This window comes from Leucoraja erinacea, chromosome 6 (genome assembly GCF_028641065.1).
Source record: "Leucoraja erinacea ecotype New England chromosome 6, Leri_hhj_1, whole genome shotgun sequence".
In the NCBI taxonomy this organism is placed as follows: domain Eukaryota; kingdom Metazoa; phylum Chordata; class Chondrichthyes; order Rajiformes; family Rajidae; genus Leucoraja; species Leucoraja erinaceus.
The window spans coordinates 53877223-53902546 of record NC_073382.1 but is presented as its reverse complement, the minus strand read 5'-3'; the positions used below and the strand labels follow the sequence as shown (position 1 = coordinate 53902546).

Here is a 25324-nt window from a genome sequence, read left to right as displayed (position 1 = left end):
AGTAGGATTGAAGGGCCTGTTTCCATGCTGTAAAGACTCTATGACTATAAACATAGAAACATAGAAATTAGGTGCAGGAGTAGGCCATTCGGCTCTTCGAGCCTGCACCGCCATTCAATATGATCATGGCTGATCATCCAACTCAGTATCCCGTACCTGCCTTCTCGCCATACCCCCTGATCCCCTTAGCCACAAGGGCCACATCTAACTCCCTCTTAAATATAGCCAATGAACTGGCCTCAACTACCCTCTGTGGCAGAGAGTTCCAGAGATTCACCACTCTCTGTGTGAAAAAAGTTCTTCTCATCTCGGTTTTAAAGGATTTCCCCCTTATCCTTAAGCTGTGACCCCTTGTCCTGGACTTCTACAACATCGGGAACAATCGGGAACAATCTTCCTGCATCAGAGGATATGTTCCCATGCTGTACTACCTTATGACTTATGCATGCCGCCTGCATATAGAAGTTTGTAACATCCATGAATCCCTACCTGCTGATTTTTACCCAATGAGACATTAATTTTCCTTCCCTTAAGTGGACAGCCTGCTTCTTTTTTTCCCCTTATGTAGAATGGGCCAGTATATTGGAAGAAAATGCTTATGTTTCATTAGGGCCAGTGGTGACCTTCAATGGCTTTGCTCCTCAAGGCATATGTTCCCCAAATACTCTAGCATGATCAACCCTTTAAACCAAAGGCTGCCTTCTCACACTTCCCAATTTATAGCAGTGTGACTGCTCTTCGGAACTTTTTCACTCAAAGGGTAGTCTGTATCTGGAATGAATTGACAGAGGATGCCACAAATGCAAATTATGATTGTTAAAACAAATTTGGACAGATACATGGATAGGAAGGGTTCAGTGGGCTATGGGCCAAATGCAGACACATGGGATTAACTCAGAATGCTAACTTGGTTGGCATGGGCAGGGTGGGCTGAAGAGTCTGTTCCATACCCGATAGCTCTATGACTCTGTGACTGAGACTGAGGTGGAGTGGCCAACAAAGCACACATCCACTTGAACTTTATCCGCAGCATTTTCAAAACATGTTATTTTGTTGGAAGTTGCCACAATCTGTTGAATTAAATTTAAAGATCACATCACAAATAATGAGGCAACAACAAGCACTTGTTCTGCTAATGGTTTAGCTACTGTATAATCGGCACATGCCTCTACGAAAATGATAGTCAAGAAAACCATGAACAACTTGGAGATGAGATTTTCCTGTTCTGATCAATGAGATTTGGCTCTGCAGGTTGTCCCAGCTCATGCATTCCAGATTTTAATAATTTTCTATGCAATGTACAGCTTTTTTTAGGCTTTGCATAAATATCACCCAGGAAGTCAGCCTAAGATAATTGCAAATAAAGGGCTGTGCAATGCCTCAATTTGCAGTAGGTTATAATGATGTCCAGCATACCCAATGTAATGAAACATGTAAGACAAAATATCCACCTTCCCTGTTCCTGTCAGGTCTGTGAATTTCTAGTGATGCTGTTTTACACTCTTGGGAAGCATTTATACCCAGAGATTTCCTTTAGAGGAGTCTAAACCTGCTGTTGTACTCATCGGCAAACTTCGTAATTTGGAGGCTGGAAACTAATTTCCAACTTCATGGCATTTCAAAATTGTTTAAATGAGGTCTAGCCCCGACATTGGCAGGACCTCTGCATCACCATTAGCAGGTGTAACTTCCGGGGCACACATCTAAAACGCCTACCTCCCATCTATGAATGAATGAATGATACTTTATCACATATGACATGTCACAGTGAAATTCTTTGTTTTGCACACTATACACAAAGTATGCAAGGAGTCACGAACAGGATGCCGACAATGTTACAATATAGTCCCAATGGTCCCTCTTCATTCTCGGCGGCTCCCCACGCCAGGTCCCTCTTTATTCTCTCGGCCCCCACAGCAAGCCGAGCCCCTCTTTATTCTTTCAGCGGCCCTCCCACCACGGGTCCCTTTTTGTTCAATTCTCTCCATCATAATAGTTGCTTAACAATAAAATATTTACAGCTTCTTGTTGGTGTATATGGCATTCTGGTTAGGGAAATATAATCTACTGTTATTTGGGTATATGTTCATAAGAAAATTGTGATTGTAAATCCAAAGATAAGGTTTAATACAGTGGTCGGAGAAGTAATAACAACAATCGACCATTACCCCTGGGAATCATGTTTTATTAAAGATTTATCACTATTTTCTAGGAGCAATGGCCTTAATAAAATGGGTGAGGCTAAGGGGGTACAATAGAGGAATAGCACAGCAGAGTGTCTTTCTTGCACCTTGCAGTGTAAGTGTGATTTAATCCGAAGTGGAAATTTAAACGCAACTTGGAGGAACAGCACCTCGTATTTCGCTTGGGTAGCTGAAACCCATTAATATGAACAATGAATTCTCTCATTTTAAATAATTTCATCTATCACCCCTTCCCTCCCCCCTCCCTCCCTTCTAGTCGTTTTTATCAGTTCCACAGTTCTCCACATTGTTTCCCTCATAAGATCATACCTTCCCTTGTCAACAATGGTCCTATCAGGCCTGTGGCTGGCCCTGAATGGCCCTGGTCTTTTCTAGCCTCCAGCTCTTCACCTCTTCCATCCACCACCTCCTACTTCGGGTCTGAAGAAGGTTCCCGACCCAAATGTCCTCAATCCTTTTTCTCCAGATATGCTGCCTGACCTGCTGAGTTTGTGTCGCTTGTGGTTCAGCTCAGTGAATAGGAAAAGCAGATGTTACTGTACAGTCAGTCAACATTTGTGATTAATCCTACCACTGGAATTGCGTTTTCCACGGAAAACAATCTTTTCTAATTGAATTCTGATAAATTTACAATCCTCTCATGGTTGGGAGCTTTCAATGTCACATCTCCAGTGCTTAAATGATACAGTCAAGGCTTTAAAGCGGCTTTAAATTAGAGTGATAGAGCACTATTTAGCCAGTTTTTATTTCCTTGTAAACGTACTCTCTCATCATCATTGTCTCTGCTGACTTTCAGTGCTCTACCAGCATCATCATCCTCTGTCTGATTGACCTTCTTCATACATTAAAGAAATGATTCCATATACATCCTGCAGATAACAGACATCGCTATGAATATTTGTATGAATTGTGACCTTTCTGGTCTTTTTTTATGCGACACATGAAACATTCACTATTCCAGTCGTATTCAGGTGTCCTCCTTCTTGTCTAAATCCCTGCCTCTTACTATACTGAACTGATCTGTTATATTTGATTAGTTTTAGTTTAGTTTGGAGATACAGGGCCTTCGGCCCACCAAGTCCCCGCCGAACAGCGATCCCCGTACATTAGCACTATGCAACACACTAGGGACAATTTACAATTTACACAAGCTGATTAACCTACAAACCTAGATGTCTTTGGAATGTGGGAGGAATCGGAGTACCTGGGAAAAATCCACGTGGTCACGGGGAGAATGTACAAACTCCATACAGACAGCACCCATGGTCAGGATTGAGCCCGGGTCTCTGGCTCTGTAAGGCAGCAACTCCACCGTTGCACCACCATGCCAGAGTGAAGAAGGGTCTCGACCCGAAACATCACCTATTCCTTCACTCCATGCTGCCTCTCCTGCTGAGTTTCTACAGCATTTTTGTCTACCTCTAAATACATGTTGCTGCTTTTTAGAAGCAAAATGCTGCAGAAACCCAAAATCTGTGTCAAACACTCCTTTCAGATGGAGCTTTGATGTATTTAATTCATTTGAATGCAAGATTTTCAAAATTAGCATATGCTGTCCTTTACATACCAGGGAATCTAAGCACTGATAGAGTGGCTGATTTGCAGGACACCTCCATTCAGTTCATCATCATGACCATGTCCTCACCATCTGTTACCGTCCTCTCTGTTTCACTTCCCCTCTGACTTCTCCGTCCACTGCTGTTCCAATAAAGCCTAATGCAAGCTCAAAGATTAGCACCTTGTCTTCTGACCAGACACAATATAGTCTATGGACCCATCACAGAGTTCAACAATTTTAGATAATAACAGTAGTTTATTTCAAATTTCCAGAATCCACTGTTCTTTCTCCTGGAAATTCTTCCTTCTGCAGTTACTTCAAATGGACCTTTTTCCTAACCTATTGTGGACATAGACTAGACGATCATGCAAACCAAACTCCTTCCATTGACTCAATCTACACTTCACGGTGCCTCGACAAGGCCAACAGCATTATCAGTCACCTCGGTTACTCCTTCTCCCCTCTCCCATCAGGCAAATGGTACAGAAGTTGGAAAACAGACACCTCCAGATTCAGGGAGTTTCTTTCCAGCTGTTATCAGGCAACTGAACGGTCCTCTTATCGGCAAGAGGGCGGTCCAGACCTCTCAACTATCTGATTGGAGACCTTTAAATTATCTATAATTGGACTTCATCTTGCGCTAAATGCTGTACTCGTTATCCTTTATCTGTACACTGTGGACGGCTTGATTGTATTCATGTCTAGTCTTCTCTTTGACCGGGTAGCATGCACCAAAAAAACTGTTCACTATATCTCGGTACATGTGACAATAATAAACTGAACAACTTTGTGCAATTTAAGGACTCCTATCTTTAATTCTGTCACTGACCTTTTCTCTTTTATTCTCTCCTCTCCAATTTTTGTGCATCTTATAATCTATCTATTTTCCCAGTCTGAAATAAGGTCAGTGATATAAAATATTTAATTGATTTCTCCCTCTACAACTTCTGCTTCCAGTGTTTCCAAATCTTCTATTTTTTATTTGTTATAGGCATTATTCAATTGGAAAAAAACCTGACGTTTATATGCTAGACACATTAAGAAATTGGGTGAATGTAGGATTAGTGTGAAGGGGTGCGTGATGGTCAACATAAGCTCAATTTTCTGATGTACCTGTTTCTGCGCTATGTGGCTTAACGACTCTAAACTGGCTCATTGCAGGTCCTTTCCACATCCAGTCTCATGAGGGTAAAATCTTGTTTTCAATGTGCAGATAAACTCAAAGACTGCTGGAGCCTGTTAATTATCAACTGATGAATGCATTAAGATTTGGTGAACTACAAGTTTCATAGTCTGCCTTAATATGCTTCTGTGTTACAATTCCATACCAGTTAATAATTTCATTTACGCATTTCAATCAATTTCAAAAATTAACAAATTTAATAGGGGCTAAAATTACATTTTTGTAAAGTATGTAAATATCAATGTGTAAGATTTCACTGATACTGTTCGGCTACAAGCTATTATGTAACACATAGAATTATAACGTTTTATATTTAATAAATTATTTTTTGTGAGCTCCTATTAGAAAATCTGGGGTCACAGTCAAACATAATTTATTTATTTATTTCGATAAAAATAATCAAATTTGATAAGTTTGCCACAATTAGAATTCTAATTAGAATAATAATTATTATTTTGTTAGTTAAATTATTTCTATGATTTAATGATGGTTATAATATGTTTGCAATTAACAACTGCCAGAAAAGGTTTCTTTGAGTAATGGGAAGCTCCCATCAACCACAACCCCATTAACTATCATAAACTCTAAGCTCAATGGTAAACTCCAGACTTTACTTTAGACTTTAAACATACAGCGTAGAAACAGGCCCATCGGCCCACCGTCTATGCCGACCAGCGATCACTCTGTATGCTAGCACTATCCTACACTTTAAGGACAAGTTACCAATTTACAGATACCAATTAACTCACGAACCTGTATGTCTTTGGAGTGTGGGAGGAAACCAGAGCACCCAGAGAAAACCCAGGGAGAACGTACAGACTCCGGGGCTCTACCACTATAAGGCAGCTTTAAGGCAGCATCTATATTGCTCCGCCACTGTGTCGATCAAGACAAAAAAAAGGCTCATTATCTGCTTGCCCAGGAAGTTACAAATTTCAGTCGAACCTGGTGCAAGCCTACCTCTTTATTCAGATACAGTTATTGGTGCCTGTTTGGATCACTAACCATATACAGGTATGGTGGTTGAAACTCATAAAATAATGGAACACAAGGAATAATTCAGTAGCACATAATAAAAATGCACTAACAGAATACCTGTTCTCATTTAGGTATGGAAATCCAATGATGAAATTTAGATTACTGAATATTACTAGTTTGGGTGACTCTGCATATGAACCTAGAGCTTTGGTTAAAAATTGGATGAGAATGGATTTTCAAAGACTCATTATTAAAATGGGCCTTCCAAAATGTTTTTTTTTCTCTTGTAGAGATGCTCCCTGATTCGCTGAGTTATTCCAGCAATTTGTGTCATCGTTTTTTTCTTACACTTTCGGGACACTTTGGTGATTTTGCTGTTTTAGAATTATCCAAACCAGCATGGTTGTTCAGTGGTTAGCCTGCTTTGATATTGCACTCTGCCAAGAGGTGAAGTGCAAAAAATTAATTCATAACTTTTTTTTGTGTAGTAAAAGATTGAACTAAGGTGTAAAAATCAATTGCAAAACAAGATCAGCATTTCCTACTATGCCAAATACTTAATAAGTATTTTAATTATGCTCTTCCATCCATGTGATCTGTATTTGAAAAAAGCAGAGAGCACACATAGATGATGTCAATCTATGTGCAATGGCCCATTTGTGGTCTGTGAAATTAATACAAATACTGTACACTATATGGAATTAACACTGGGCTTGGACCAGAACAGGAAACTGGGTCTTAACAGAAATGTTTGCACATGCTATTTAAAGAGATCATCAGTTACCTTAAGATTGATTAGGAATTAACTTGGAGAAGTGGTCATTACATTCAAAAGGGATGAAGACTACAAATTGAAGACCTGGAATGAGTATGGGTGAACAGTTACTTTTTATTTAATTCATATAATGGTCATTTTGATAATGGCACCATGAACACAGGGAATGATGGCCATATGACAAGACTGACTTGCCAAAGGAGGAAGGGCAGAATGTCTCCAGTTCGGTAGGCCTAACTCCCCAAGTTCTGTGAGAATCTTTTCTCCTACTAGTAATGATCAAAAAGAATGAATCAAAATCATTGGCTTTCATAGCAAGAGGATTTGAGTATAGGAGCAGGGAGGTTCTACTGCAGTTGTACAGGGTCTTGGTGAGACCACACCTGGAGTATTGCGTGCAGTTTTGGTCTCCAAATCTGAGGAAGGACATTATTGCCATAGAGGGAGTGCAGAGAAGGTTCACCAGACTGATTCCTGGGATGTCAGGACTGTCTTATGAAGAAAGACTGGATAGACTTGGTTTATACTCTCTAGAATTTAGGAGATTGAGAGGGGATCTTATAGAAACTTACAAAATTCTTAAGGGGTTGGACAGGCTAGATGCAGGAAGATTGTTCCCGATGTTGGGGAAGTCCAGGACAAGGGGTCACAGCTTAAGGATAAGGGGGAAATCCTTTAAAACCGAGATGAGGAGAACTTTTTTTTCACACAGAGAGTGGTGAATCTCTGGAACTCTCTGCCACAGAGGGTAGTTGAGGCCATTCATTGGCTATATTTAAGAGGGAGTTAGATGTGGCCCTTGTGGCTAAGGGGATCAGGGGGTATGGAGAAAAGGCAGGTACGGGATACTGAGTTGGATGATCAGCCATGATCATATTGAATGGCGGTGCAGGCTCGAAGGGCCGAATGGCCTACTCCTGCACCTAATTTCTATGTTTCTATGTTTCTATGAAAGAATTTCTATCAACGATGATAGATATGATATACTTTGCAGGTATTGCACCAGCCACAGCCATGCCTGCTTGTGTTGCCAATGTTGTTGGGTACTTTAACAATTATAAGGAAGATGAGTAGTTTGTAGTGTTTTTAATAAATGAATGAATGAAGGAATAAATGCATAAGTTTATTGGCCAAGTATTCACATACAAGGAATTTGCCTTGATGCTCTGCCCACAAGTGACAACATGACATACGGTGACAGTTAAAAATGATACATAAAACATTAAACATTAATAATAAAACATTATTGATTAAACATGAGAATTAAATAAAATACCAGAGCAAAAGGAGGCTACAGATTTTTGGTTATTGAGTAGAGCTACTACTCGTGGGGGAAAAAGCTGTTGTTATGTCTGGCTGTGGCAGCTTTGACAGTCTGGAGTCACTTTCCAGAGGGAAGCGATTCAAAGAGTTAACAAGAGTTTACATACTGGGGAAACAAGATAGGAAAAAATGGTCTACATAGGGAAACTAAGGATGTTAGTGAGGCTATAAATAGATTTATCATGGTGTTTGGGTTCCACAGGACACCTTACTGTTACTCTTGCTCATTCCTTAAAGCCACCTTCTGTCAGTTCTTCTTGATGACAGTAGCAACTTTACTCTTCCATAAAGGTGAAAGTGCATCCCTGTCTTGATAGCATTTAGTAGCAATTCAAGTAAGCACGATTAAAATTAAGTGCTGATCTTGCTCTTTATGAACCTATTTTAAGCACCTTCTGTTACTTCAAATTCTATTTCAACATCAGCTCTCCAAACAATAGATATCAGATCGTGTTATGCATCTTTTCACTTCACAGCACAAGTGATGACGCCAGCAATCTCGCCAACAGTCTATCTGTCCCTTCCTTCTTTGTGTCTGTTTTGTATGTTAAATGTATGTTTTTTTTGGGTTCTTTAGCTTGTTTTGTGTGAGGGGGAGTTGGGGAAAACTTTTTCGAATCTTTTACCTCGACTGAGATTCCGTATCGTATCTCCGTCCGCACTGTGGCCTAACATCGTGGAGTTGGCGGCCTTTGCTGCAGATCGTCCGGGAGCTCTATCGCGGGAGCCTGTGGGACTTTAACATCACGGAGCTCGCGATCCCTGTCGGGGGTCGTCTTTAGGGCTCCACTGTGGGAGCCTGCGAGACTTTAACATCGCGGAGCCTGCGGTCTCTGGTAGAGACCGACCGGGAACTCCAAGCCCCAGGAGCTTCGACCACCCTGACGTGGGAGTTTCAATCGCCCTGACGCGGGAGCTTCGATCGCCCCGATGGGGGCTTCGACCGCCGGCTGCGGATGGTTCGACTGCCTCGACCGCGGGAGAATAAAGAGGAAAGAGATTGGACTTTATTGCCTTCCATCACAGTGAGGAATGTGGGGGATCCGCTGTGGTGGATGGTTAGGTTAACTTTTAAGTAGTTGTGTGTCTTGTTGCTTTTTATTTAGTATGGCTGTATGGCAATCTGAATTTCACTGTACCACTGTACCACTGTAATTGACAATAAACTGACCTTGAAATCTTGAAGTCAAAAATAGCCTGAAAGAGAAATCTAATGCTTTGATTAAGTTGAAACGGGAAATTCTGATGCAATGACTTTATTTCGGATTTGTGACACAAGATTCCCACTAACTCAGCTCGGGATCAACTTTTGATGTCGGTTAATTTGAAATAAGCTATTTAAATAAGCCAACAAGCATAAGATCTTTATGAAGGAATCGTGATGGTTTTACATTTCATAACCAATATCAAGCTTTATACATCATGTCAAAATAACAGTTATTACTTTGTCTTGAATAGGACAAAGAATTCCTCATGTCTATTTGTATATTTACATAGTATTAACATCCATGCAATCAAAACTACTGAACAACACTAAAACCGTGTATTTATTTTGCTGGCAGTGAAATGCCTCTCATATTTAGTGATGGATACAGCAAAGTACATATTTTAATTGCACCTGCATTTATAGGCACATTAAGACCACAATTTCATAGTAAATGTCACATATTTGAATTGAGTGGGGTTTTTTTCTTGTTCGGTGCACCAGTGATTAATTAGTTTACTTAAATGTCAGAACTGTCCTTTGAAGTTGTCATTGTAATTGGGTTTCATTACCTATAATTAATGGCTAAATTCTGATGTCAAAAACGATTTTCATCTAAAACTGTTTCCATTATACTAATGAATTGCTCAAAATATTGTTCATAAAAAAATTATATTGGCATTTTTTTATAAATGACAAATTAGCATTACATCCTTTGGAAAATTCAGAGGCACAGTTGCCTTTTCTGAAATATTTATCAGCTGTTAGGTTTTGTTTCATGGTATGTACGGTAGGAATGTGTACATTTTCAATCATTGAAAATCATTTAAATATACATTTGTTTTTAATACAACATGGAAATAAGCCATTCAGTCCATCAAGTCTTCACTGGCTCACAGAGCAATCACACTAACCAATTTATTTCCCTGTAATCTCTTTCGTTACACTTGCCCATTCACACTCCCTGCTTCTCCCTAAAAACCACTGACGCCAGTGTAATTTTATTGTGGCCAATTAACCTACCAGTCAGCATGTGGGAAGAAACCAGAGCACCTATGGTAAACCCAAATAGTCATAGAATCACAAAGCAGAGAAACAGGCCCTTCAGCTGAACTTGCCCATGCCGCCCATCTACACTAGTCCCATCTGCCTGCTTTTGGACCATATCCCTCTAAACCTTTCCTATCCATGTACATGTCCAAATGTCTTTTAAATGTTATAGTATCATGAGGAGATGTAGAAACTACACACAGCATCAGAGGTCAAAATCAAAGCTGCAATACCTGCGATGGCACCATGCTGCTTTGTGAAATACATAAAATATACTAGGATTTAAATTACGACGATACAAATTTTTAAAGCTAAAAATAAAACATGTTCTGCTTTTTTAATTGGTCTAAATAATTTTGTAAAGAATCAGTAACAGCAATTAAAAAAATCTTTTGAACTGTCACATTTCTTAAATACATTATTTTGCAAAATTGCAATACAGCCGTGTAAAATTCTAATAAACAGAAGCATAAAATATGGTAATAAAATATGCCTCAGATTTCTTCCTGTGTCTGCTGAATATTGGTCCGACGTTTGGTCCCAAATAATGTCTTAGATTAATCGTGGCAAGAATTAAATTTTTGTTTTGTTGGAGTGAAATTGATGTTTTGTTGAATCTTTATTAAATCATTAGTTCATATAACATTTTCATTGCAGTCAATGGAGAAGAAACTAAGACGGTGCGTGGAATTTTCAACAAACTTTCAATAGCAATGATGTCCATAAAACTCATGGAACCTCATTAATAACATGTTTGGTTCTCCAAAATCTTTCAAATTGAAGTTACCACCCTTGCCCATTGTGGCTTTTATGTTATCAGGGACCAATACCAATATGCCTTAGGAAACGGAAAAGCAAGTCGATCAGTTTATGGACAATAGTAGGTTTTCAATCAGTGCCAGCTCTACCTGTAATGCCTGCATTGTGTGGATAAATTAATAAAACAAGCTGCCAATTTGTAATTGGCCTTTTTGAACCAGAGATCAAATCACTTATTATCTCATTATCTCAGCCTTTTTATGTTTTAGTTTAGATTTAATAGATTGTTTTTTGTATTCATATTCCCAATTTATGGGGAGAAGGCAGGAGAATGGGGTTGAGAGGGCAAGATAGATCAGCCATGATTGAATGACAGAGTAGACTAGATGCCCTAATTCTGCACCTTTTATTTATGAACTTATGAACATATAATAGGTTTTTTCGAACCAGGTTGGAGAATTACCCCACTTGGAATGAATATTCATCATGTGGAGGTCTGTATTCTAAATGTTTAATTTTATCTGTGCAGTGTCCTTTGAGCTGGCAGAACAAGTGGGAGGGGCCTGAAGACCCCATGCAGTACCTCAGAGGATTGGTTGCTCGAGCTCTTGCAATACAGGTAAATATGAATACTAAAATCAAACATGAAATGCTTTGAAGGATTTATTGGAAACAGAAGGGCATATATCATAAATATTGATATCTGATTCATGTACATCAACTGAACAGAATGTGGAGCCTCCAAGGAGTAAACACACTTTTTTTCCTTCAGTTTTGGCTTGCATTCTTTGATAATCATTAAAAAATCATTACTTTCAAATTGGTTCACAGGTTTAATGAAGAGTTGCCGTAATGTTTCTTCACCTCATTAGACTTTGGCTAACACTGTTATAATGTACACGGTTATACGTTCAAAGGTTGAGCAGAGAAAGCTTCTGAGCAATGGTATGTGTGGTTAGGTGATTTTGTGCATTTTGGGTCATATTTTTAAACTACGGGAAACTAAATCCAAAATGAGGGCTTCAAGAAGTGCCACAAACATGAGCTGGTTATACTGTGCCATTGTAAAAATACACAAGGATGAAGTTGACAAGGTTACATGCTAACTCTTGACTTTTCAGCCTCCTACACTGTTCCAGCAACACCCAAATTAAGCTTGAGGGATGCAGGATGCAACTGTGAATTAATCTCAACGGTTGAATGCCTCCATTGCCAGCAGTTCTCTGCACTGGTGTATCTCACGGATGCTCATCAATTGTTTCACTTAAGACCAAGTGCACTGATGGATTCTTAGAAGCATAAGCATATGATCGGTTGGGGCGCTGTCCTGTACGGCTGCCTGTCCTACAGCTGTCCGTTTTCTTCACTTCTTTTTTATTATTTTTAGTGCGTTAAAGTGTGTAGTCGGGGGGTCTAATATTTTTATGTGTGGGGGGTGGTGGGGGGGAAGGGGGAAACTGCTTTTCAAGTCCCTACCTGGTCGGTGAGGCTGCCTGCCTCTGAGCAGCACCTTCGACCTGTCCTCGCGGCCTACCAGCGGGTCCTGGTGCGACGTTTTCTGAGGGGACCTGGCCAGAACCTCGGCTTTGGCAGCAGCGCAGTGCTGGGACGCTGTCGCGGAGCGGGCGATGCCTTGCCTGGGTAGCCGCGCTGGAACTCCAGTATGCTGGGACCGCCGATAAAAACATCGTGGAGCCGTGGTTCTGTGGAGCGGTCAGCTGCGGTGCTGAACTTTACATCTCGGAGCCTGGGATCTTTCGCCGAGATCGCCAGTGAGTGAAGCTTCGTTCAGCGCGGTCTATTGGCCTCCAGTAAGAGGGCGGCCGTTCCTGGCACCCCAAGCCGCTGAGGGTTCTACCGACGCCGGAGTACCATCACCTGGCGAGAACGGCCGGGAACATCGGGCCCCGTAACGGCGACTGTGGAGGCCTCAATAGGCCTGACTCTGGGTGGACAAGAGGATGGGGACTGGACTTTGTGCCTTCCCCCACAGTGGGAACCTCTGTGGGGGGATGTTTTATGTTTTAATGTTAAACTTCTTGAATGCTTTGTTGTATTTTTATTAGTGTGCTGCAAGGACACCTGAATTTCCCCTGAATAAGGGGATTAATAAAGTAATAATCTAATCTAACAGTACAAAGTACCAGGGCACTTCATAATTTCTTAAATCAATAGAGTACTCAGACAATAGCTGCAAATGTCATTTCACTTGACTGAGACCTTCTCCCACGTTTTGGCCTTGGTTTTTTATTAATTTGCAGCAAAGTCTCAAGCAATGCAGCCCATTCAGCGTATCCGTCTTTTCAATCAGACCTAATCATAGTTTGACTGGCACACAGAGGTCCTTCTTCTCCCACAAAGCTTGTGCAAAAGCAACAATGCTTCAAATAGATTATCTAACACTACCTCCTGTCATTCTCCAAACAACTGTGACTTTTCAGTGATACTTTTGAAGCATGACATGATCTTACAATTTGACACGTATCAAAATTAATCTGATTTAAGATCATCCTGGTGAACCTACACCTGGTGAACCTGCACTGCACTCCCAAAATAGCAAGAATGTTCTTCCTCAAATTAGGAGACCAAACTGCACACAATACTCTAGGTGTGGTCTTACTAGGGCCCTGCACAACTGGAGTAGGACCTTCTTGCTCCTATACTCAAATCCTCTCGCAATGAAAGCAATTAAAGACTGCATGGATGAACTACACCAATTGTTCATCCCAATTTGGCAAAATAATAAATCAGGGAAGGTAGTGCATATGTGGATAACAAGGGAAATCAGGGATAGTATCAAAACAAAAGAAAATGCCTACAATTTAGCCAGAAAAAGCTGCCTACCAGAAGACTGGGAGAAATTCAGAGTCCAGCAGAGGAGGACAAAGGGCTTAATTAGGATAGGGAAAATAGATTATGAAAGAAAACTGGCAGGGAACATAAAAACTGACTGCAAAAGTTTTTATAGATATGTGAAGAGAAATAGATTAGTTAAAGCAAATGTAGGTCTCTTGCAGTCAGAAACAGGTGAATTGATCATGGGGAACAAGGACATGGCAGACCAATTGAATAACTACTTTGGTTCCATCTTCACTAAGGAAGACATAAATAATCTGCCGGAAATAGCAGGGGACCGCTGGTCAAATGAGATGGAGGAACTGAGTGAAATCCAGGTAAACTGGGAAGTGGTGTTAGGTAAATTGAATGGATTAAAGGCCGATAAATCCCCAGGGCCAGATAGGCTGCATCCCAGAGTACTTAAGGAAGTAGCCCTAGAAATAGTGGATGCATTAGTGATAATTTTTCAAAACTCTTTAGATTCTGGAGTAGTTCCTGAGGATTGGAGGGTAGCTAATGTAACACCACTTTTTAAAAAGGGAGGGAGAAAGAAAACGGGGAATTACAGACCAGTTAGTCTAACGTCGTTAGTGGGGAAACTGCTAGAATCAGTTATTAAAGATGGGATAGCAGCACATTTGGAAAGTGGTGAAATCATTGGACAAGGTCAGCATGGATTTATGAAAGGTAAATCATGTCTGACGAATCTTATAGAATTTTTCGAGGATGTAACTAGTAGAGTGGATAAGGGAGAAACAGTGGATGTGTTATATCTGAACTTTCAGAAGGCCTTTGACAAGGTCCCACATAAGAGATTAGTATACAAACTTAAAGCACACGGTATTGGGGGTTCAGTATTGATGTGGATGGAGAACTGGCTGGCAAACAGAAAGCAAAGAGTAGGAGTAAACGGGTCCTTTTCAGAATGGCAGGCAGTACCGCAAGTACCAGTGGGGTACCGCAAGGCTATTTACAATATATATTAATGATTTGGACGAGGGAATTGATTGTAACATCTCCAAGTTTGCGGATGACACGAAGCTGTGGGGCAATGTTAGCTGTGAGGAGGATGCTAGGAGGCTGCAAGTGACTTGGATAGGCTGGGTGAGTGGGAAAATGCATGGCAGATGCAGTATAATGTGGATAAATGTGAGGTTATCCACTTTGGTGGCAAAAACAGGAAAGTACACTATTATCTAAATGGTGGCCGTTTAGGAAAAGGGGAGATGCAACGAGACCTGGTTGTCATGGTACACCAGTCATTGAAAGTAGGAATGCAGGTGCAGCAGGCAGTGAAGAAAGTGAATGGTATGTTAGCATTCATAGCAAAATGATTTGAGTATAGGAGCAGGGAGGTTCTACTGCAGTTGTACAGGGTCTTGGTGAGACCATACCTGGAGTATTGCGTACAGGTTTGGTCTCCAAATGTGAGAAAATACATTCTTGCTATAGAGGGAGTACAGAGAAGGTTCACCAGACTGATTCCTGGGATGTCAGGACTTTCATATGAAGAAAGACTGGATAGACTTGGCTTGTACTCGCTAGAATTTAGAAGATTGAGGGTGGGATCTTATAGAAACTTACAAAATCCTTAAGGTGTTGGACAGGCTAGATGCAGGAAGATTGTTCCCGATGTTGGGGAAGTCCAGGACAAGGGGTCACAGTTTAAGGATAAAGGGGAAATCCTTTAGGACTGAGATGAGAAAACATTTTTCACACAGAGAGTGGTGTATCTCTGGAACTCTCTGCCACAGAAGGTAGTTGAGGCCAGTTCATTGGCTATATTTAAGAGGGAGTTAGATGTGGCCCTTGTGGCTAAAGGGATCAGGGGATATGGAGAGAAGGCAGGTACAGGATACTGAGTTGGATGATCAGCCATGACCATATTGAATGGCGGTGCAGGCTCGAAGGGCCGAATGGCCTACTCCTGCACCTATTTTCTATGTTTCTATGAAGGCCAACATGCCATTAGCTTGCTTCACTGCCTGCTGTGCATGCATGCTTACTTTCAGTGACTGATGTACAAGGACACCTAGGTCTTGTTACACCTCCCCTTTTCCTAATCTGGCACCATTCAGATAATAATCTGCCTTCTTGTTCTTGCCGCCAAAGTGGATAATCTCACATTTATCCACATTACACTGCAAATTGGCTTGGTATAAGTGTAAATTGTCCCTAGTGTGTGTAGGATAGTGTTAATGTGCGGGGATTGCTGTTCGGTGCGGACGTGGTGGGCCGAGGGGCCTGTTTCGGCCCTGTATCTCTAAACTAAACTAAACTAATAATATTTATGAATCTTTGTGATAATTGAGAGAGGAATTTGACTAGTAAATACAGAACAGAAAGAAAAACCACAATTTAACTCATTGCCAATCTAATAGATGCTGCCTCACCCGCTGAGTTTCTCCAGCATTTTTGTCTACTGACAATTTAATGAAGTCTTTAAATACTTTACAACCAATGTAACACTTTCTTCAAGTGTGCAGTTATTGTTTAAAGATTTGTTACTTATCACTTGTCCATAGACATTTGAATCTTACAATTGAAAATTTTCAGCTTGTCTTGTTTTGAACCAGTACTTGAAATTTGTAAATAGTTTACTAACCTACAACTGACTTCGCCAATTTACATGGTTACAATGAGGTATTTTTACATAGGAAGTAAAAATGTAATAACCTTTAAGAGATGTGATGAAATTACCAATTAAACTGCCTTTTAGCTACAACACAAACAATCCATTATTGTATGAATGTAAAGGTCTTTCATCCAATACTCATCCATCACATTTTAGGCATTACAATTAAAAACTTAATAATTTACTGCCAGTTTTTCTAACCTTGATGAGTTGTACTTTCCTCCGAGGTAAAGCAGAATTTTACGAGCAGCTCCAATCTTAAAATTTAGTGTAATTATTTATAGTTGACCTCAAAATGTTTATTTTTGAATAGAAACAGAAACAGAAAATAGGTGCAGGAGTAGGCTGATCATCCAAAATCACTACGCCATTCCGGCTTTTCCCCGTATCCCTTGATTCCCTTAGCCATAAGAGCCAAATCTAACGCTCTCTTGAAAACTTCCCTTCCCTTTATGCAGTACAGGGAAGAGCCCCATTAATGACCTTGAATTTCTCCTGCAGATTGTTATGTTTGTATGTGTTACCCAAAAAACAATTTCTTTAAATCTTTATTATTACTGACCACTCGTTTTCTGCCATTATTCTCAGGTCTGTGAACCTCAACCTTCCCCAAGATCAATGTATATATGTAAATCTTGTACATCTTAATTTTCATTTATAGGATTCATTTAATTCATTTAGGTCACGGCATTTTTATTGGGTATGAGTATTGGATCAAATGGTGCTGTATTGTAGCTTACATGCAGTTTAGTTGGTAATTTCATTACAGCAGAAAGGGGATACAAGGTGGTGCATCAAATTAGTGAGTACTTAGTCCTGCTAGATCAGAATAAATCATTCAGCTTTGTTTAGAATTATTGTTGTTAGAGCTTACCAATACCAGCTGCCCAAAGCCCACCCAAATATAGGTTACACATCAACTCCTTCTCTCCACGATCATCTCCTGAACTAAGCCTTGATCATTTCCACAGCACCTCTTCTCGGATTACCTGCCACATGGATCTTCCTGTCTCAACACACCTATATTATTTCCCCTCAATCACCTTTTCCCCACAATAAGGGTGGTAGTCTTGGCTGGGATGTATCAAATATGTTAGGCTGCTCTTCAGTTTTCTTGTTTTCTAAAGATTTCTTTGTGTTTTGCTTTTGCCAATTAAATGGAAGCCCACATTTCTAGTCACTAACTTCTTAAATGGCTTTACTTTATGCATCTTGATAAGCAACTTTAAGATGCAAAATATGCATGACAGGTTTTATTGTCAAGTTTCTGCCATCAATTGACAAATTACCAGATTTGTTGAACTAATTTTCAGAAATTGCCATTGTGGGATTTGAACTCAATTCTGCTGGGTGGTTAATTATCCACAATATCCTCTAGAGTTGCTATGCTCTCTGAATACCAGTGGCCATCTGTTACATCAATGTGGGATATTTGCCTTGATTGTCATCAAGTATAGAATATGAAAATAGGATATCAGAATAGAACTGCAAAAACAGCATCTGTTCCACAGAGAATTTGTACTCTTAGTATTACAGGCCCACCAGGTTCACCATTACTATGGCCTTATCATCAGAAATATGTAATTAAAATCCAGATTTTAGAAAGTAGTTTAGTGTAGTTTCGTTTTAGTTTCAAGAAACAGTGCAGAAACAATTCCTGTGGTTTACAGAGTCCACGCCAACCATTAGTCACCCATTCACGCTAGTTCCATCGCATCCGATACACTAGGGGCAATTTACAGAAGCCAATTAACCAACAAACCTGAGTCTTTGGCGCTGTGAGGCAGCAGCTCTACCGCTGCGCCACTGTGCTGCCCTCTAAATGCCATAACCCACAGCAGCGTTGGTTCATTAATGATTTCTAACGTAACTTAGTAACAAGGCCTTCTAGAAAAGTTTCATGTTATGTTAATTTTCTTCTTTTGCTAACAATGTTTAATGTGCACATGTCCAGTGGGTGACTCAATAAGCTTCAAGGGAACTCTCAAAGCTAGAGGTTAGATCGCATGAGTGATGAGAATATTCAGGAGAGACAAGCACACCCAATTTATTTTCTCAACATTATTGTTATTCAACTACATTGAATTTTCAATCTCTCTAGTCAGCATCAATTTTGAAGTTGGGGCCTTCCTTTTCTGAACAGCTGTTAGTAATAATGGGAATGGACAGCCTCACATATCACATCTTTAATTATTAGCTCTAATTTACAAATTCTTTAATCATCGTAAAACCCGGTTAGATCTTCTTGATCTTCTGTATTCAAGAGAATGCAAGGTTAGCTTTTGCATTTCTATGTACGAGTGATATGTGGTTTTGAACACCTAAAGATGATCACCTTGCACCTTCCCACATTGAACTGTCCCAGACAATTCTCTTAATTTACTTTTTATATTCTTTTCCAAATTTGTACTTACAATTATACCATTTAACTGCCATTTATATAGCAATGTTACAAAATTTTGAGATTTAAAAAATCAAGTCTGCAATTTATCCCATCAGATAAAGCATAACAATAAGTTTAATTTGACACCTAATTCACTTTCATATCTCAAGTAATAAAAATGTTATGGCCATTTTCATACCCGGAAATTAGCATCTTGTTCCCTATTGATTTTCTATGGACATAACAAAAAAGCTGTGATCGAGGACAGTCAAAAGCCCATAACCTTCTTAAAAATTAAGAGAACTGAATGAAATTTTCAGTTATCATAGATTTAACCATTCTGAAACAAATATAAAATAATCTTACTTGGAGGACCTGAAATTAAAGCATATAATTAGTTAGTTACCCAATTGTAGCTAATTTCAAACTTCAATTACTAGATCTAAACATCTATCCATTTCTTAATAAATGATTAACATTTTTAAATAGCCTAAGTGTCCAAATAATATTCACAAATAATTCACAATAAAACATGATCTTTAAATCTCATTTACATCAATTTATAGGCCAAATGGAAGGAATTTAGAGTTCAATTGCTGTAAATTAAAGTCAATTTTAAATCGGCTTTCTAGTGGGTTCCTGTGAACGCGCTGGTTTAGAACGTTCACATTGCAGTGGATTTGTGCCCCCAAATGACCCGAAATATACTGCGGGATATAATGGGGCCAAAATGAACTATTCGCTATAGAAAACTTTATATACAGGGTTCTTAAGAAGCCCCTTTTAATGTAAAAATAAGGTACATACCTTTAATTGTTTGCTTTATAAAACCCTGGGGCTGCGAGAGGTTGCGGGTTTAGAGAGTGGTTTTTAAACTACTATAACTATTATACAAGGCCATAAAAACTAATAATACCTTTTGCGACGGGGCCTTTCAGCGATTTTCCGTTAATGATTTACTAGGCTGAACATTTTCGATTGCAACAGCCTAGTAAAAATCGCGTTTTAAACCCGCCCCCTCTAAACAGCGCCAAAATCACACACACGGGGCTGGGACAGATTCTCAATGACGATTCAGGTAGGTTTTGTAACATACCTAATTTATATCATCAGCCATCTTAAAGTATGTACATGTCAATCTTCCTGGAGCCCAATTGTAAGAGAGCTTTCAGATATTAATGATTGCCTCCAATATTAAGAAATGTGTTCATATGTCAAAAAGCAAATGTCAGAATAAAAATAATGCAAAATCAGTGCACAATCACAGCCCAAAATTATGATGTGGTAGATAACTTTAATCAGTTGATTAATTAAAATTAAATATTTCAAAATTTGCTGCATTTATTAACAGATGTTCTGCACTAAATCATTCACCTGTCTCTCACCAAAATACCACATTTTCTCATTCAACTCAATAATTTCATCTTCATCTTCCTCTCAACTCCTCTCTCTCTCAACTCCTCTCTCTCTCTCTCAACTCCTCTCTCAATCTATCTCTCTCTCTCTCTCTCTCCTCTCTCTCTCTCTCTGTCTCTCTCTCTCTCTGTCTCTCTGTCTCTCTCTCTCTCTCTGTCTCTAGTTTTCCTCGCCCTCTCCCTCCCACATCCTGCCTCTTTTGCACTCAGAGCCTTCTCTCATCCCTTCTTCTTCCACCCCGTCAATCTTCACCCCCTCTCCGACCAGCTCCTGTACCTCCTTTCCCTCCTGCAGGTTGAATTGCCCAACCTCATTCATTGGAAGCAAGGAGCCAGTGCTTTGAAGGAAGAATTCAATTTATGATTGATCTTTATTGGCAGGGATGGGTGAGATATTTAATGTGTTGATCTTGCAAATGGGACACTAATTGATACAGCTTGTTTCACATCCTTGCCAAAAATGATCAGCAACTGCACAGAGGCATTACATAATGTTTTACTTTCTTTGGAAATTATTGAGCAACTTATATAAAAAGCCATCCGACACACAGTATCTATTTTATTCTAAATTAAAAATGAACCTTGTATTCTAATACCTTTGTATCAGCTATTGTTTGTATCAAAGGCTGGCCCTGGTGATAATAAATAGCAACTAAATCAAAATATAAAGCATAACTAATTGTACACTATGCAATCCAAAATGTAGGTGTATTGTCATGTAGAAAGTGAAGTATCGCCAAGTTTTGAAATCTTCCCTAAACTGCCTTCAACATGGTGGTTTTGCAAAGGAAATCACATCTCACAAATCAGAATGAGGTATTTGGCGAGATAATTAAGCACATTGATGAAAGTGGAGCAATGGATATGGTTTACTAGGTCTTTTGACATGAAACCAAATGTTCAGCTGGTCCAAAAGGTTACGGCACAAAGGTTCAGAGGCAAGTTGGGTCCAAGATTGGCTTGGTAATCAGAGGCAGATTGTAATTTATATTTAGAATGAGCTGGCAGAGGAGGTGTTGGAGCTAGATACATATACAATTTTTAAAATGTGTATCTGACAGAAATTTTAGATAGGAATGGAGTAGAAAAATATGGGCCCAATGCAGGCAAATGGGACTAGTGAGGGTAGGCCTCGTAGTTAGCATGGACGGGGTGGGACAGAAAGGCCTGTTTCTGTGCTGTATGTTTCTATAATTCTATTCCTGTATGGCATTAATGCTAATCCAAAGTTATTTCACAGATATTTACATTTTATATCTCAAACAAGGTGGGAAATAATGCTAAATATTGCATGCCTCCTGCTTTTAACTCCAATTTGAATAACAGAAAAAAAAAGAGAAATTGCTGAGCTGCCTTTTGTCATTCTCTAAATAACTCTTACCATCTGCATTAGTAGGCGGCACAGTGGCGCAGTGATAGAGTTGCTGACTTACAGCACCAGAGACCCGGGTTGGATCCTGACTACGGGTGCTGTCTGCACGGAGTTTGTACGTTCTCCATGCATGGGTTTTCGCCGGGCGCTCCGGTTTCCTCCCACACTCCAAAGACGTACAGGTCTGTAGGTTAATTGGCTTCTAAAGTTGTAAATTGTCCCTTATGTTTAAGATAGTGCTAGTGTACGAGGGCAATGCGGACTTAGTGGACCGAAAGCCTTGTTCCGAACTGTACCTCTTAAACTAAACAAAACTAAACTATCTCCTGAAACTCATCCTAAATTCCATTTTTGTATTGGGTTCAAATACTGAAGTTTACATTGTGTTGCAGATGTCTGCCAAACCCATAAGTAAGTTGCAATGAGACATCCATGTGGCAATGGGCCATTCTCCCGTGAAATTTCCCTGTTCCTGGAATCCATTTGTGTGTAAATATACATCTATAATTTTGAGTTATTTAGCAATTTTTGGTCTGTAAGGAACAAAAGGTTTCTGCTATGCTAGACTTTCAGATATGCCTTGATTACTGATGGATCAGGTTATTTATAGTTAATTTCTATTGTTAGGAAAACCATCCTCTGCATAATGTTAAAGTTATTTTCAGCAGATTAACTGAGATGCTGTATTTGAATCGTATCTGAATCCCTTTCAATTTATTGTGCCTTACTTCATAGAGTCATACAGCGTCGAAACAGGCCCATAGGGCCAAATTGCCCACATCGACCAACATATCCCATCTACACTAGTTCCACCTGCTTTTGTTTGGCCCATATCCCTCCAAACTTGGCCTATCCATGTATCTGTCTAATTGTTTATTAAACATTGTAATAGTGCCTCCCTTAACTATCTCCTCATGCAGCTCATTCCATACGCCCACCACCCTTTAATGTGAAAAGGTTATCCCTCGGATTCCTATTAAATCTTTACACCTTCACCTTAAACCTATGCCCTTTGGTTCTTGATTCCCCTACTCTGGGCAAAAGACTCTGAATGTCTACCCGATCTATTCCTCTCATTGACATGTAACATAGAAACATAGACATAGAAACATAGAAAATAGGTGCAGGAATAGGCCATTCGGCCCTTCGAGTCTGCACCGCCATTCAATATGATCATGGCTGATCATTCAACTCAGTATCCTGTACCTGCCTTCTCTCCACACCCCCTGATCCCTTTAGCCACAAGGGTCACATCTAACTCCCTCTTAAATATAGCCAATGAACTGGCCTCAACTACATTCTGTGGCAGAGAATTCCAGAGATTCACCACCCGATGTGTAAAAAATGTTTTTCTCATCTCAGTCCTAAAAGATTTCCCCTTTATCCTTAAGCTGTGACCCCTTGTTCTGGACTTCCCCAACATCAGGAACAAATTTCCTGCATCTAGCCTGTCCAACCCCTTAAGAATTTTGTAAGTTTCTATAAGATCCCCCCTCAATCTTCTAAATTCTAGCGAGTACAAGCCGAGTCTATCCAGTCTTTCATCATATGAAAGTCCTGACATACAAGATACAAGACAAGATACATTTAATTGTCATTTGGAACCCTTGAGGTCCAAACGAAATGCCGTTTCTGCAGCCATACATTACAGACACATAGACCCAAGACACAACATAATTTACATAAACATCCATCACATTGGAAGGCCAAATAAGCTTATCTCTCCACTGCACTCTCCCCCCCCCCCCGATGTCAGAGTCAAAGTCAAAGCCCCCGGCTGGCGATGGCGATTGTCCCGCGGCCATTAAAGCCACGCCGGGTGGTGCGAGATCGCACACCGGGTTCTTGATGTTAGAGCCCCCGGCGTGCGCTCGCAGAGTCCCGCGGCCATTCCAAGCCGCGCGGGGCGGTGATGTTAGGCCCCGTTCCAGGAGCTCTTCAACCCCACAACTCGGGCGGGGGAAGTCGCCGTTGCGAGAGCCCTGAAAAGCGGTGACTCGGCCAGCTCCGCGACGGTGACGGTGAGTCATCGGCACCAGAGTCCCCGGTCTCTTCCTGCTGGAGGCCGCTCCTCGTTGCAGCCCCAACGATATCGGAAACCCGACGAGAAAAGGTCGGGTCTCCCGTGCAGGGAGAGATTTAAAAAGTTTCCCCTCCCCACCCACCCCCCCCCCCCCCACACACACACCCCAACAAAAAATAACAAAAACTACATAAAAACATAGACAGAAAATAATAAAACGCGGACAGACTGCAGAGGCCGCTGCTGACGAGAGTCGCGCCGCCCACAGGAATCAGTCTGGTTAGTAACATATGACTAACTAGATGTAAAAAATTCTGTTGTTTAGTTACATTCAATTATTATGAACTGCAAAACATTCTTTCCATTGGAATTCACTGTAACTGATTTGCTGAAATGACTGATGTATTTTCCACCCCTTACCAAGCATTCTGGTGGAATTGACAAATTCTACAACTTATTCTACAAATGCTGAGTAAAAGTGAATGGCAGCAGGCCAAGATTCAGACTATGAATGTATGATTTAGAACTGGCAATGTACCACTGGTGTGCTAGAGAGACATATGTACTGTCATTGTAAAGCTTCAAAAATGCAGAAGCACAGGTATGCAATCTGCACTGTATGTGCAATGCTTTCAGTAATAAATCAGTGTTCTAGCAGTTTCTCTTTTACCCATGCTCTGCAAGAACAGTAAAGTACCATCCAAGACGTAGAGAATGATGCGCTCTTGGCTGATTTCCATTGACATGTTTTGAAGTGTACAGCTGCTTTGGGCGTTTCATTGCTTTTAAAGGTTGGTGCATTAATATTGTGCCAAATAGTTAAGACACTGAACTGCTCCTTCTCATTCTCTTTGGATAACTCACATCATCTTCTGAAACTCAGCCTGAATTCCATTTTTGTACGAGGTTTCAAATACTGATGTTGCATTGTGTTGCAGACTTCTGCCACCTGAGCGAATACATTCAGTTCTACTATTAGTAATTGTGGTCATTTTTGGCTTCACCACTCATGTATTAGTCTTGGAAAAGGGACCATAGGTTGAAACGGGCATTGGGCACTTTGTATGTGGAAATGAGGAACCAGAGACATTTATCTCCTTTACCAAGCCAGTTCTACAAAGTGTCCCTCCAGCAATACTTGTTAATTGCTGGGGGCTTCCACCAGAAGCTATGTTTTAGAAATGTACTTAATTGAATATGGAACCAGACATTCCTAGCGCCGACCTGTGGTTCCACATTGGAAATTACATCACCCCCTAATTGCTACTTCGCTTCCCCTCCCAGTCAATACCTTTCTCCATCTTCCAATTATTATCCCTCTGTCTGAGTAAGACATTGGTGAGGCCACATTTGGAGCATTGTGATCAGTTCTGGGCACCGTTATATGTTGCCAAATTGGAAAGAGTACAGAGAAGATTTACAAGGATTGTTGCCAGGACGAGGGTCTGAGCTATAGGAAGAGGTTGAGTAGGCTGGGAATATTTCTTGGAGCGCAGGAGGATGAAGGCTGGTTTACAAAGGAAACACAATTCAGTGGGTTAGGCAGCATCTCTGGAGGACTCAGGCAGCATCTCTCTAGGTGCTGTTCTGGTCGTATTCACTTTTCAAAATCATACATCAGTTT

At 40.3% G+C, this 25324-nt stretch overlaps 1 protein-coding gene across 1 annotated transcript in view; it reads left to right on the top strand.

The window, feature by feature from the left end:
• The window catches only part of LOC129698145 (cytoplasmic dynein 2 heavy chain 1), a 395765-nt gene that overhangs the window by 335453 nt on the left and 34988 nt on the right, over window positions 1-25324 (top strand). The window contains 1 exon segment of the mRNA XM_055637055.1: window positions 11564-11653. Within this exon segment, the coding sequence (XP_055493030.1) occupies window positions 11564-11653 (90 nt within the window).